Source organism: Gymnoscopelus braueri (genome assembly GCF_963280865.1).
Source record: "Gymnoscopelus braueri genome assembly, chromosome: 6".
NCBI lineage: Eukaryota > Metazoa > Chordata > Actinopteri > Myctophiformes > Myctophidae > Gymnoscopelus > Gymnoscopelus braueri.
Window position 1 is genome coordinate 49,251,411 of NC_137607.1, and position 14,770 is coordinate 49,266,180.

The 14,770-nt window shown below is 42.4% G+C and overlaps 1 protein-coding gene across 1 annotated transcript in view; it reads left to right on the forward strand.

The window, feature by feature from the left end:
• dnai3 (dynein axonemal intermediate chain 3) overlaps nt 1-10,696 on the forward strand; it is a 44,913-nt gene extending 34,217 nt beyond the window's left edge. Inside the window, exons 16-22 of the mRNA XM_080430628.1 lie at nt 1,970-2,094; nt 2,360-2,423; nt 3,941-4,071; nt 4,366-4,570; nt 4,862-4,953; nt 6,294-6,416; nt 10,394-10,696. Of these exons, the coding sequence (XP_080286754.1) occupies nt 1,970-2,094; nt 2,360-2,423; nt 3,941-4,071; nt 4,366-4,570; nt 4,862-4,953; nt 6,294-6,416; nt 10,394-10,609 (956 nt within the window). The 3' untranslated portion in view covers nt 10,610-10,696. The remainder of the gene's footprint in view (nt 1-1,969; nt 2,095-2,359; nt 2,424-3,940; nt 4,072-4,365; nt 4,571-4,861; nt 4,954-6,293; nt 6,417-10,393) is intronic.
• The last annotated feature ends 4,074 nt before the right edge of the window (nt 10,697-14,770 follow it).

Below are 14,770 nucleotides of genomic sequence, written 5' to 3' on the forward strand. Positions count from 1 at the left end.
CCTGTATTGGATTCTGCTTTGGACCAGTGAGCTCCGTGATCAGTGAAGCAGAGCCCTAAGTCCACTTTTTCTCTTCTTATCCCGCTCTCGTCTCTCCTTTGGTTTCATAGCACTTTATTAAGTAATACCTACCAGACAAGGCCCTCATAGTCGTGGAGCATTAGCCTTGTTGACTGTCAGCTGTTTGTAATATGCTACTCGAGGCCCCTCGGGGCCAAAAGATGTTCCTGTGTGTCTCGGCTGGTCAAGAAGAGACCTGCCTTTGTCTGGCTGAGGGTCTGCTGCCATAAACAAAGCTTTGGAGGCTGGCAGTTATAGAATTAATATGCTTACTTACTCAGGCAATAAATCTGCTGCATTTTTCAGTGACCCTGGGGCGGTGTGATGTTATTTTTTAATGAATCCCTTTGTGATTAAAACCTCTGTGCTACTTAAGAACATTTGACTCATGTTGGTAAACGCCACCCGCCTCCCTGCTTCCCACCCGGCACGATATCTATCAAATGATATCTGCGAGAAGGACATTTTTAATAACGCACCGGGCCACGGCAGTCCCTTATTTGGCACAAAGGGGGGTGGTACCCTGCTGACGTGGCCTGGTGCGACCTTGATCCAGCCAATTGAAGTGTCTGGAAGTGTACAATAAATGCTTCAGTGATCATGCCAGGGGACGCTCCCCCATAAGCGAGACATATAACTTAACATCTTGCTCGGTACTGTGCGCTATGATGCACCCTCAACCATCACTAGCAGTTAAAATGAAAGCCAACGACAGCCAGTATTAATGCTAAAGATTTCTAATGCTAACATTTAGACACCAAGCAGCCCCTCTAGAGGCTGTTGCAACAGGCCACTTTAAACCCGGCAACCGTATTTTGGGCATGTTATTATAGGTGAATTATTATTATTATTTCTTTTAATAACAAAAATAGCTGATCTGCATCGCACTGCAACGCGCTGTGAGCTTGTAGATTGGCTATTTTTGCTCTTCATCGTGCAACGATGTACTCTATATGGGGCTTAAGTGGTTAACAGTACAGTACAAAAACATTCGTAAAGAGGTGGGTTGTATCTGTTATGTTGGCTGTATTTTTGGTATCTTTACACATCTTAACCAGGGAAAGTGTCTGTATAGAGTGTGTGGTATGGGGGTCATGTGATCTGACCTCTGATAGCTAATCTAACAGAGTCCGGGTGGGATGTGGTTCGGGAGCAGCCCCGCTGATAAGGGGGTGTGAACGGATTGTCCCGCCACACTGTCCCTGACAGACAGTAGGGCTTTTGTGAGGGGAAAAGGCCACTTCTCTCACCGCTGACCCTCACCGTTCACCTTTACCTTGCCTCTCCTCCTCCTTCTCTCCATAGCTCTCCCGCCCTCTTCACCCCCCCCCCCTCCTGCACACTGCTTTTCCAGTACTACGCACCTCACCCCCGCCTTCACCTCCTCCCCTTACTCCCCTCTGTTCTCGCTGCTGATGGTCAAATGACAGTCCTGATTTCTATTCAGAATCAGAGTCAGAGTCAGTTTTGTCACAACACAGCAGTGGTGGAAAAAGTACTCAAATGTTTTACTCAAGTACAAGTATCAATACTGCAATGTAGAAGTACTCTGTTACAAGTAAAAGTCCGGAATTCTAAATCTACTTGAGTAAAAGCACAAAAGTATTGGTATCAAAATGTACTTAAAGTACCAAAATTAAAAGTACTAAAATGTTAGCCAAAGAAATCTAAAATGACATAGATGCGTTCCCGGTCTTAATGGGTTAAATATTGCACTTTTTTAAAAATAGTTAGTTATAAATGGTTATTGTGTCCCATTTCTTGTGTTAATTGTTCGTGGTGAAGTCTCCATTGACTAACTAACAAATACATAAGTAAAATCTGTGTATTTCTACCTAAACCGAAAGAGCATTTGTTAAACTATGTTGACCTCATGCCCTGCTGCCTCCTGTCACATGTTCCCTAACAGACAGGGCCCACCTGTATGCAGAGAGGTCAGAGGTGGTCCCGGAGTATGGTCTGCTCAGAGCGCCCTCAGCCAAAACACTGAAACCTCTGGAAGACATCAACACCAAGCTCTATGTCGGGACTGAGGTGACCCTTCAATAAGATCAGCTTCAGCTCGTGTTACACAACATTAAGCTGTAGTTAAACTCTTTTGGCTTGTTTATATACTGACTGAGCCATCTAACAGATACAGTAGTACTTGACCCAACATAAACACAAATGCAACATTATATCTATTAGTAAATCAAAGGGATTACATACTACATTTGTAAATACAGATGGTTTAAAGATGTCTCTTTTTAAAATGATAAATCGTGTTTATCCTAAAGTTTTACATTTTAATATTCAACAGGAAGGCGGGCTTGTTTACACTGACTGGAAGTTGGAGAAAGACAATGACACAGGGAGACTGTACAGTGAGTATGCAGGACTTATTAATGGTAGTGGTGGTCCATAGATTGGAATTTTTACAGAGGTAAATAACATTCATGAGAACATTTGTCCCTTGAAAATGACAACGCATTTCACATTTGTTTTGCCAATCATATTCAGTCCCAAAACACATGTAAAATACATTGAGCCAAAAAGTTGGGGCATATAGTCAATTAGAAAGACTGTTTTGAAAGAAATCAATGCCCAGAAATCTTGCCCATGTAATTTTCACAATGGCATCTAGTAAGGAGACTCCAACAATACCTGTAGTGTTCACCGAGAGACAGTTGATTTATGGTTGCCCACAAAAATGCTACAGTTTAGAGATAAAACAAGCCATTGACTGGAAATACCTTGTCTCCTGAATATTAAACTCCGTTTTTTTAATATAACTATCATTATGTCAATATCCTCATGTTGCTTTAGAATGCCAAAGGAATGTGATTATAAATTGCCTCTTGTCATAACACAGTTTGGGTACTTGGGTGATTTACAGTAGTTGGACATAGAAGGTAAATCGCTCTTTGTAATGAATTGCTCTCAGCATGTTTTGCTCTCGATTAGTGATTAATGATGGGAGAAAATAGCTTCTAAGCATCCAAGGGAAATTACATTATTGCACGGCACAGGCTTCCTTAAAATGCACTTCTTATTTGACCAGTTAAACTAAATGTCATTACATTGAGTGCCAGGGTGTCTGGTACACAAACATGGCACCATCCATCAACACATTTTAACATTGATCAACACATACTGTATACAGTGGTGGAAAAAGTACTCAAATGTTTAACTTAAGTAAAAGTATCAATACTTCAATGCAGAAGTACTCTGTTACAAGTAAAAGTCCGGAATTCAATATTTACTTGAGTAAAAGTACAAAAGTATTGGTATCAAAATGTACTTAAAAGTACCAAAAGTAAAAGTACTAAAATGTTTGAATATGCAAGCTCACAACACGTCGCGATGCGTCGCGTTGTGAGCTTGTAGATCGGCTATTTTCAAATTGCCTAATTATAAAATAAGGCTAAAGTGGTTAATGTATGTTTTATATTGTAATAATTTATATAGTAACTAGTAACTAAAGTTTTCAAATAATTGTAGTGGAGTAAAAGTACAATATTTGCCTCTGAGTTGTAGTGGAGTAGAAGTAAAAGTACTGGAAATTGGAAATACTCCAGTAAAGTAAAAATACCTCAAAATTGTACTTAAGTACAGTACTTGAGTAAATGTACTTAGTTACTTTATACACCACTGACTGTATAGTAGACAATAGACACAGCTAGCATCTCTTTCTCTCCCTCTCTGTCTATATTGTGTTTTTATTGTGTCTCCATTTGTCTGTGGATTTATTCACTCTTGAATACTACTGTCCATAACCAGTGTGATTTATTTGCCGTCTGTGCAGGGTTTTGTGTGGAATTATACAGTATATATATATTTTATAGTCTCTTTTCTGTCTGTGTGTCTACCTTTCGGTTGCTCGTCTCTGTCTCTTTCCGAGGTGCCAAGCCTTCTCGCTGTTTCAATATCCACGACGGGCCGGTGAACACCGTGCGGCGATCGCCCTTCTTCAAAGACATCATTCTAACAGTTGGCGGCTGGACATTTGCCATCTGGAAGGAGGGAGTCACGGTAACGACAGTAACTGACCGCAAGTAACGTTAAGCATCGCATTTCAGTGCATCTGAACCACTGACCCTGGCACGACTTCTAAGCACAGAAACAAGAGATTTCAGACCCGCCGCCACTCTAAAATATCACCCCCTCATGACCTCCAAGGTCAAATTTAAATTAAATTGATTCCAAGCCATTGATGTAATTTGACCCTGCATGGAGACGTAGAAGATTAAATGGGTAGCACATTTCATGAGCCCATTTCATGAGCCTGAATGGATATGACATTCTATAACCTCTCTCTTCGCCCAGGTCGGCCCGGTCGTGCGGTCGTCGTGCTCACAGAAGATGTGCACGGTGGGCTACTGGTCCCAGTCGCGACCGGCCGTCTTCTTCATCGGAAAAGAGGACGGCAACGTCGAGGTGTGGGACCTGCTGGAAAAGACCCACGAGCCTTCGCAGGTGCAGAACGTCTCCCCCGTCAAGATCACCTGCATCAAACCCTGCATCGTCTCCTGTGAGTCCTTCCTGTGTCCTTGGTGCCTCTGAACCTAATTTTCTTTGCCTCTGCTGGGGCTATGAAAATCATCATCATTGATACCCTCACCAACGCGCGTGTGTGTGTGTGTGTGTGTGTGTGTGTGTGTGTGTGTGTGTGTGTGTGTGTGTGTGTGTGTGTGTGTGTGTGTGTGTGTGTGTGTGTGTGTGTGTGTGTGTGTGTGTGTGTGTGTGTGTGTGTGTGTGTGTGTGTGTGTGTGTGTGTGTGTGTGTGTGTGTGTGTCGTGCGTGCGTGCGTGTCTTAACACAGCCAAGCAGCACCTCCTGGCAGCGTCCGATGAACTTGGAACGCTCCACATACTTGAGATCCCGTGGACCCTCCGCAGACCCTCCAGTAATGAGGTTAGACATTCCAATCCCCTCCTGTTTCACTCTAAAGACGCCCATAACAGATTATGATTCCTGAAACTCTTGACGACGAAGAGTACGAGAATGATACCGTACGAGAGGGAGAGTCATGTTTTGCAGGTTTACTTCAACCCCATTCAATCCGGGAACGCATCTCTGTCATTTTAGTTGTCTTTGGCTTTTCAAAAATAGCAGATCTACAAGCACAAATATAATATATATCTGCTATTTTTGAATAGCCAAATAAATCTTATATGACAGAGATTCCTGGATTGAATGGGTTAACGCACTGGCCTACTCGGGATCGATGCAAGTTGGGAATGCATGCCTCACCCTGTTAAGCGGTACCTGTTATACCCGTTATCAGAGTACCCGTTGTAACTGTCTGTGTCCCTTGTATATGCCCATATATGGAGTTCTCTATATCTGTGTCTGTGTGTTCTTGTCCCCTTTATGTCCATACATGTCCATACATACATATTATATATTATATGGAGAGCCCTGATGTTATCCATACATGGGTATGGCCATATATGGGGATATCGGGCAGTTCTGGAAAGTCCTGGTGCAGTGGTAAACGTCTGTGGAGAATGTCTGCAGAGTGCAAACTGACTGTGAAAACTAAGACTGACTATAACTAATCAAATGGCAGGTTGGGGAATTCCAAATAAAGCTTAGGCTGGGGTTGCCATGGCAATCAATTGGCTTATTTTGGGCCACGGCCAGAGCCTTTTCTGGTGGTTCTGGACAAACCGCCTATCCGACCGACTCGACGCCGGGCACTGCACTCCCGCGGGTCGCCTGCGGCATGCGTACGGAATTTGAATTCGGTTGGTCGAACGGTTCTCGAGATACGCGAATTACAGACGAACGTGCGTACAGAGATTCCGTGCATTTTTATGATATGAACAAGAGCGGTGAAATGCCATCAGCACTCACCAACCACTGCAGGTGTAATTAAAATAAATTTTGAACAGAACTTTTGTATTTTGGTTTTCTACTGCGTCATACTGCGTTCACACTCGACAAGTCAACAGGCTACAAGTCATTTTCACGCTTCGGCGACTCGGCAGCAATGTAGCCGCCGGCCACTCTGTTTTTAGCTTTTGTTCGCCAGTAAAGTGAATGCAGTATCAGCGTCCTTGTCCTGATCTCATTTACTTTTACAGCACATGCAGACCTTGCTCTTGATGCTACTGTTCTCTCTCCTCTCTCTCTCTCTCTCTCTCTCTCCTCTCTCTCTCTCTCTCTCTCTCTCTCTCTCTCTCTCTCTCTCTCTCTCTCTCTCTCTCTCTCTCTCTCTCTCTCTCTCTCTCTCTCTCTCTGCATTGCAGAAGCTGAGTATGAGTAAGTACTTTGAGAAGGACGTGGACAGGCTGCTGTATTTCAGTAAGAGGAAGGAGATGCGGGCCCAGGAGAAGAGGCACATGGAGGCTGAGGAAGTCCGAAAGAAGACGGTGAGAAATGGAATTGATCCATTATGGTGTTGTGATATAACTTAACACCCATTCAACCCGGGAACGCATCTGTGTCATTTTAGATTTCTTTGGTTATTCAAAAGTAGCAGATACAAGCTCATCGCGCGGTACTCGTTGCTGCGCTATGAGCTTGTAGATCTGCTATTTTTGAATAGCCAAAGTCATGCGTTCCCCATTCAATCATGCGATTATCATGTGTTAAGTGTTGTCTTTTCTGGGCGCTCGGGTGGCACAGGGAGTAACATTTCCTGCCCACCGCCGTGGAGAGACTGTTATTCATGTTTAGGACGGTGCCCTCCAGCTTGGCCAGGCACGAACACAACTGACCGTCATTCACGGGTGGGAAGCCTATAGGTTTGTTGGGGCACCTGGTCAGTAGGGAGCGGAACTGAGAAGGACAGCATGTTCCTCTGCATGCGTTAGTCCTCCCGTTTTAAACTCCTTGCTGTCAGGTGAAAAGACACGGCTGGGCGATGTCACGTGTATTGGAGGAAATGTGGTCGTCTTCACCCTCCTTGTTGTGATATCGGTTGACCAACCATATGGTCCCTAAAGAGTCTCCCTCTAACTAAGGCTGGTGAGTGATGTTTCTGTTGAGAAACATGACGACACCAGGCAGTATCACAACGACTCTGAAGTTTAATACACACATAGAGACTAGTATTGGACAGTGGACACATGACGTGACCAGAAGATATGAAAACAAGGACAAGGATAGAATAAAACATCTTGTGTCATTGTGCCCAGACGTCAGTCTCTCTGATAAAGTAGCTGATGGTCATCGTATCACGCATATCAATATGCTTACTTAGATGAGCGGTTCACCACATGTACGTGTACTGGGTCAAGCAGATAAAGGTCATCAATCGTGACGCTCCCCAAGACCCAACAGTGTAGAGGTCAGCAGTATAGGGACCACAGTACGTGGGGGAAATGGGAGCTGGCATAAAGACCAAATTGGGAAAAATGAAAAATAATATAATCTTTGGTCTTAACTCTTTGACTGCGGACGACGCGATAACGCGTCAAGTGCTACTTTGTCCAGTTGGCCGTCGACGCGCTCGACGCGCTGGACGCGCGTTCATTGTTTAATCTCTGATTGCGCTATGCTGCTTAATATTCAATGTTATTCTCGAGTTCCACTTACTTCACGGACATCTGCATCCGGTTTCATGACCTGGATTCCGTTTCCGGTTTTTGATTCTTTTCCCCAGTCATTTTCGTCCAAAATAGGTAAATAAACGGTCTTTCACACGGTATGACGGACAAACGGACAGTTTCTCTTCTATAATCTATGGTCTGGGTGACGATCAGTCATCGCCGTCGTATATCACAACGTAATTTTCGCTGATCAAAACAATGGGGGGGACGTCACATCCGTTTTCATGTTTTTCCTTGTCTAATCTATGAAGAAGGGTGAGAGAGACCCAACGACATGATCAAAGCTGTCATGTGCTGCGCTCTAGTGGCGGATTTGTGCTGGGTCTTTACATTATGTGTCCTTAAATTATTTTCATGAGAAAAATTCAAAATATAAAAATAAAAAAACACGAAAATTGCTGGCACTGGGGGAGTACTTTATGAAAATACTCTGGCAGTCAAAGAGTTAAAGGCTGCATTAGAGTAAAGTGATAGCGAACCCTTTGGGGACAGAGTCTTCAGTGTGGCAGCCCCAACCCTGTGGAACTCTCTCCCAGTGGAGATGTGCCATGCTCCAACTCTTTTATGCTGCCTATTCTGCCTATTCTACTATTATTAATCTTCTGAACTTCTAGTTCATTCAAATGGTTATTTGAGCTCAGTACTATGGAGAGCGTGGTTATCGACAGCTGATGCCTGATAATTTATCTGAGGGATATGCTTGGCTTTAAACCAACCGAGGCTACAGTACATCTCCATGGGAGTATTCAGACCTTTAAAGTCTGTGATGACTATCAGCATACATTATAATGCTGATGCTGTTTTTTGTCATTTTGGTATGAAATGTATGTCCTCTTTGTATCTCTGTCTATTCATTTGAGTAAAGTATTGTTAGTAGGGGAAATCTTACCAAGGAGGTGTACTGTATATCTTTATAAGCTTTTTAGAAGCAATTGGAAACTTGATGTGTGTTTTTAGCCAGGCTTTGTTTAGGCACACACGTGAAAACAGTGATGGTGTGTCTTATTTAGAAAACATTCGCACAGGTTCTATTTTTGTTCCCATTGCTATGGTTGTTAATTTCCTTGTGGTCTTCTGAAATAAAGGCATGAGAGTTACTTATCTCACATATCTTGACAATATGATTGAACATGAGTAGTAAAGGCACGTATTTTCAAGCAAAACAGCAATCATTCATTCCTGTTCCAAACTATAGCTTGGCAATTTCAGCTGAAGTTGTGAACGCACTAATTAACTATGAGGTCAAATTCTTTATGAGGACAACAAGACAGCTCAGGAATTTCAAACAAACACGACATTCCAGAATTGAATGCACTGCATCTCAAGAATTGGTTACAATTCTTGAGTGTGTATTTGTCTGCCTCTGTGCATTTATTTTATTTGTCCTTTCCAGCTGTGACAAAGTGATAATTAGAGAAAACAAACATGAACCAACCTTGTTACCATAATCTTGTAGGCCTACACATTATGACAACCAACCATGTCGCTCACTGAAAATATAATTTTCAACTTCAATATATTTGAAAATCTATTTTCGGTGAGTCTTCTGACAGAGTACTGTATAACGTAGCCATTACACAATTGTCTTTCCAGTATATTCTAATGGCAAAAATGTCATGTGCAGGAGTAGTTCACCCAAAAAAAGGACTTTGTCGTATTCCTGAGATAATAATTTGATGACCGGGTCATCGGTCAATAGGAGACTCAGTAGGAGACTCTGCCGGTCATCAAATTGTATTTTTTTGGACAAAAACGAAAAAATCTATTTTTTTTGGGTGAACTACCCTTAAAGGGATATTTCACTTTCAAAAAAACGTTTGGTCATTTTATCGTCTACTCAGGCTTTTTTGAGCCCCCCAGACCGTTTTTAAGTTGCTTGATTCAGTATTTAGATATTTGATATTCATTTTTATCAGACACGCCCCCTTCCTATAGAAACCTATTATAACTTCAAACTCCATTTTTAACATGTTAGATTCATCAAAAACACCCGGCCTTGGTTCTGGTGACTCACCCTGCCCTTTTTGTTTTTTCGATAACTTTTTTCATTTATTTTTTTATATATTTTTGGGAAAATGAAAAAAGTTAAACACAATTATTTATTTTTTTAAATAAATGAAAAAGTAATCGAAAAAACACGGCCCCCTCACGTATTAGGCGGGCAGGGTGAGTCACCAGAACCAAGGACGGGTGTTATTGATGAATCTAACATGTTAAAAATTGAGTTTGAAGTTATAATGGGTTTGTATAGGAAGGGGGCGTGTCTGATAAAATGATTATCAAATATCTAAATACTGAATCAAGCAACTTAAAAACGGTCTGGGGGGCTCACAAAAGCCTGAGTAGACGATAAAATGACCCAAAGTTTTTTTGAAAGTGAAATATCCCTTTAAGCCTAAAGACTGCTTTCATGTATTATGCTCCACACAAATGGAACAAACTTCAGGACTCTGTGAAACTGCGATTGGTCTCAATAGAAACATTTAGGGTACTTCTTGAGGACACATTGCATAGTAACTGCACCTGTTTCATGTAACACTATATTTATTTGTATCTGTGATGATCGTAATTTGATTCAAATGTTTGTTATGGTTTTTCATTATGTATGTATTTCATTTGTTTTAGATGCTGTTATCAGGGCGTCCTTGAGAGCTTTGCTCTCAATGGGCTCCCCTGAATAAATAAAAGAAAAAAGAAAAAAATCCCCTATTTGTCATGCATGACATACCCAAAATAGGGAAGCAAGGTTGAAAGTGGTTAAGATAAGTAATAACTGATTCAGCTTTTCTCTGCAGGAGGCCATCGTGCCGGAGAAGTCTTTGGAACAGATGGAACAGGAGAGCTTAAAGGAATATGACGACTACTGCAGTCTGGAGGAAGCCATTCTCAGGGACATGGCTCTTCCGTCAGACACACTAAACAGCACGCCTGACCTCTCCCTTTTCTTCCTGCAGTCTTCATCACACAAACATGCACACATGCACGCATACACACATACCCAGACATTGTGAAAACCTTTTAAGCCTGATTTGTACTTAGTCGTGTGACTGTGAGCTGGTGTTGCGCACCGAAAATAGCCGATCTACAAGCTCACAACAGGTCGGGATGCAATGTGGCAGTATAAAATCAGGCATTAGTTCACGCTATGGCAAGTTTGGTTGTCTTCCTTACTATTATTATGTTTTTTTAATAATAGTGATAATAATTTATGATTAGGTTATGTTTTTGCCCCAGTCCGTTTGTATGTTTGTTTGTGTTACTGTAAATATCTTAAGGAAGAACCTCCTCCCCATTTTTTTCCAACTCAGCCTCATGGTGGCACTATAACAGACCTCTTCATATTTTGGCCTATAACTCAAGAGTTAAGGTCCTTACACACCGGGGAGATTTTTTTCATGCGAATAATACGTTTTTTTTTAAAAACCTTATAAAGTCAATGCAAGCTTTGTCAGTTTCGCGGAGCGAAAAAAGCGTCTTTTAATTATTCGGAACGAGTTCGCCGGTGTGTAACCGCCTTTATTCCTGACACAACTCTCCTATATGCCCCGCCCATTTCTGCCTGTCAAGATTTTCCACCATTTTGCGTTTTCTTCAAAAAACGCTTTTTACTACAACTCCTACAGATATGGTCTAAAACTCACTCAAATCAGTACACAATATCTCTGGAGTAATTAAGATGTATCTGTCAGATTTTTCAGATTCCATTCCGATTGGATACGATTGGCTTGCGGTAGGGGCCCGTTTTGCAAAAAAAGCCACAAATCATGAACTGATCCGATCTGCCCCAAATAGTAATCACACATTGAGGGGCCAACAACACAGAGCCAAAAGCTATTTAACGTCCACCCATGGGAGGCACCACAAATTCTACAAATCACTCTTTGTTGCAGAAACATGATTTTGTTTTCCACCAAATTGGGCACAAATGCTCTTGTGCGTCATGTGACAATGACTTATCGTTTGCCTAGTTACACTCACCAAATTGTGGCCGGATTCTATTTATTTCGAATACTGCATATGTATATCTTTAATGCAACATCCAATCACCCCCATCCCCTTTCACTTTTGCCCATAAACGCGACAAACGCGAATAGTTGCACCCTCTTTCGTACAAACTCTAACCCCCCCCCTCAGCTTCCTCATGTACTGATGTCTGTGTCCGACTGACACAGACCCTGTGTAGGCAACCCGGCCTCGCAGAGATTTCTACTCCGAGAAGCGCACTTTTCTACTTAGTATGTTTTTTTGTTTTTCTGGTAATTTTTTTTGCCAAATAACACTGACATATTAGTAAGATATAGTTGTTAATTGAAGGTTTTGAGTATTTTATATGTACAGTAGTTGATATTGTGGGAATATTATATCCAGTTCAGACAGTGTTGGGGTGAAGGTTCGGCGTCAGTGAGTGACTTTTCACGTCCCTCACGTGAGATCTGATTACTGCGTAATGCCATCCATTTGTCCCCTATGTTCACCATTGTTCCCCCGGAGTCGCGCAAGTAAAATACATTCTGGAATACCTCAAGGATCTGAACTTGGCAGGAAATCTATTCATGGTGCTTTAGTTTCATATGGCTCGGCTGTCATATGAAATATTAATTTGGTTCGTGTTCGCCTGCTATTGATTAAACACCATTGATTCATGCTGTTGCAGCACTCTGTGAAACATCCCAGTGCTCATAGCACATAGGGAGGGCACTCTCTACACCACTGGCACATCGTAAATTATCTCCCTCGAATCAGTGGAGCGAAAAAGTCAATTTTAAGGTACATTGTTTTTCAGTCTGCAGAAATACTGCAAAGGGTAAATAGTGTAGCTCTGTAGCGCTACGCTCCACATCATGTAAACAGTTGCAGCAGTGTTGCTTGGCTGGTGGTACTACTGTACTTCATTATGGGTATACTTCAGATTTAAGCTGTATAGAAATGTTTGTGTAACCTTTGTAATGGAAATAACCAATACAGTAGCACCTGCAACTTAAAAAAAAGGATGGGTTACATTGTCAAAATAATACTTTTACTCAACACTCCACTGGCAGCTGTGTCAAACATCTACCCACACCTGAACTAGGGCTTTCACGACTAGAGATTTTTACTGCTCGACTAATTTGACCTAGTGGTAGTCGACTAGTCGACAATTTTGCCAATTTTGCCAAACAATGCCAACAATTTTGCCATTGTTTTAATACCATTACTATTATTATTATCCTCTTGCCTTTTATTTTTATGCCGTTTTAAGGGAAGCGCTTCTGGCACAGCAGCACAGCAGCGTCTCCAAGGATCCTCAAAAGGGGGTTATTGCCCAATAACAGGCTATTATTGGGCATACTTTTGACCCCCTTTTGAAAAAAATAAAGGCAGGAGGATAATAATAATAATAGTAATGGGCCATTACTATGGCATTAAAACAATGGAGAAAAAAAAAAAAACTATTCGACTAGTACCAACCAGGTCGACTAGTGGTTATACTAGTCGACTAGTGGTTATACTAGTCGACTAGTCGACTAGTTGGTGAAAGCCCTAACCTGAACCGGTGCTCACTTCCTTGACAGCCTCATTAATATCCTATGTCTGCTATCTTAGCTGTACTAACCATTAACAGAGATGACTATGGTACGCCAGAGAGTGTCCCTTCCTAAGTCATTTTCCAATCGAACACCCCCATTAGCCATGCTCTGCTCCTGCATGGGAATAGAAAGAATAAGGAAAGCTCACATCTCAGGCCAAGGGCAGCTGAAGGGGGTGAAAGAGGAGAATAGCGGGAGATGTGGAGGCAGGGAGATGGGGAGGCAGAACTGTATTAGGCAATTGCAGAAGCCTGTTATGTTACATTCATACTCTATTCTCTGTACTCTATATTAATACGTAATACTGTGTTAGATGAAACAGTGAGTATAAAATGTGTTTAACCAGTTAAGACCGGGAAAGCATTATTTTATACTTTGCCTATTCAAAAATAGCAGATATACAAGCTCATATGCTCTATGAGCTTGTAGATCTGCAATTTTTTTTAAATCATGAAAATTTTTGCAACTCTATCAATATGTATATTTTTTGAAGCGAACATTTGTAACTCAAATCAATGCTTCTGGGGGGTCCCTGGAACTAAATATTTTGAGATGGGGGTCCCCGGCCAAATACATATCATTTTGGGGGTCCGTGACATTAAAAAGTTTGAGCACCACTGATACCGGCAACATACGGTTTTCATAAAACTGTTAGGATTTAGAAGACATTTGTAGATGCGTTTGAATGGTTAAATTACTTGGTTGAATGGGTTAAAAGACACAAGGAGGGAGAGCATAAAAAGTGTGCTTGCTTGCGAGCACCGGTGAGCGAGAAAGGCAGGGGATCAGGACGGAGTAAAATAAGGGACAAGAGAAAGGCTGAATGAGAGATGACAGTGGAAACGGGGCGCACAATGAGAGAGAGAGAGAGAGAGAAGGGAAAACGGTGGAGAAAGAAAACAGAGGATGGGGGGCCCTCCTGAACGGAAGTGTGATACGCCAGTGTCCAACAGATTAAACGGCACATGGCTGACTTCACTCCCTCCATAACTCATTGACGAGGACAGACCTGTCACCGAGTGGTGTGAGGAGGAGAAGAGAGGAGGAGGGGGGGGGGTAAAGGAAAAGGGCTTTTTGCCTGAGAGCGCAAACCAGGCCAGGCGTCCATATGGCCCCTGAGGCACCAACAAGGCCATGGTGACAAAAGGGGCCTCTCTCTCTCTCCGCTCCTCTCCTCAGACCTCTCTGGGAATTTTTTGTTTGCGGGCCCCTCTCCTCTCCTCTCTGGCGCCCCACTCTTTCTCCCAGACCAAAACTCAGGAATGTGCTCTTTCCCTTCTGCGAGGCAACAGACATATAGTGTGGGATGGATTCACCCTCGCTGTTCCAGGTGCTCCCTGGCTTTTTTAAGCCTAATATATACTTTGTCGTACGACCGTTTGGTCACGTTTTCTTTTAGCTGACAATTGGCGTGCATGAAGGCAGGCAGGCAGCACACAACAGTAGCACAGCCATAAACCCACTGACCCCACTAGTGAGGAGGGTATTCATAGTGTCAGACTTTCCGCAGTTGATTTCTTCATCTCTAAGCCCATGAGATTTCCCAAACATAAAAGAGAGAGAGTGTGTGTGTGTGTGTGTGTGTGTGTGTGTGTGTGTGTGTGT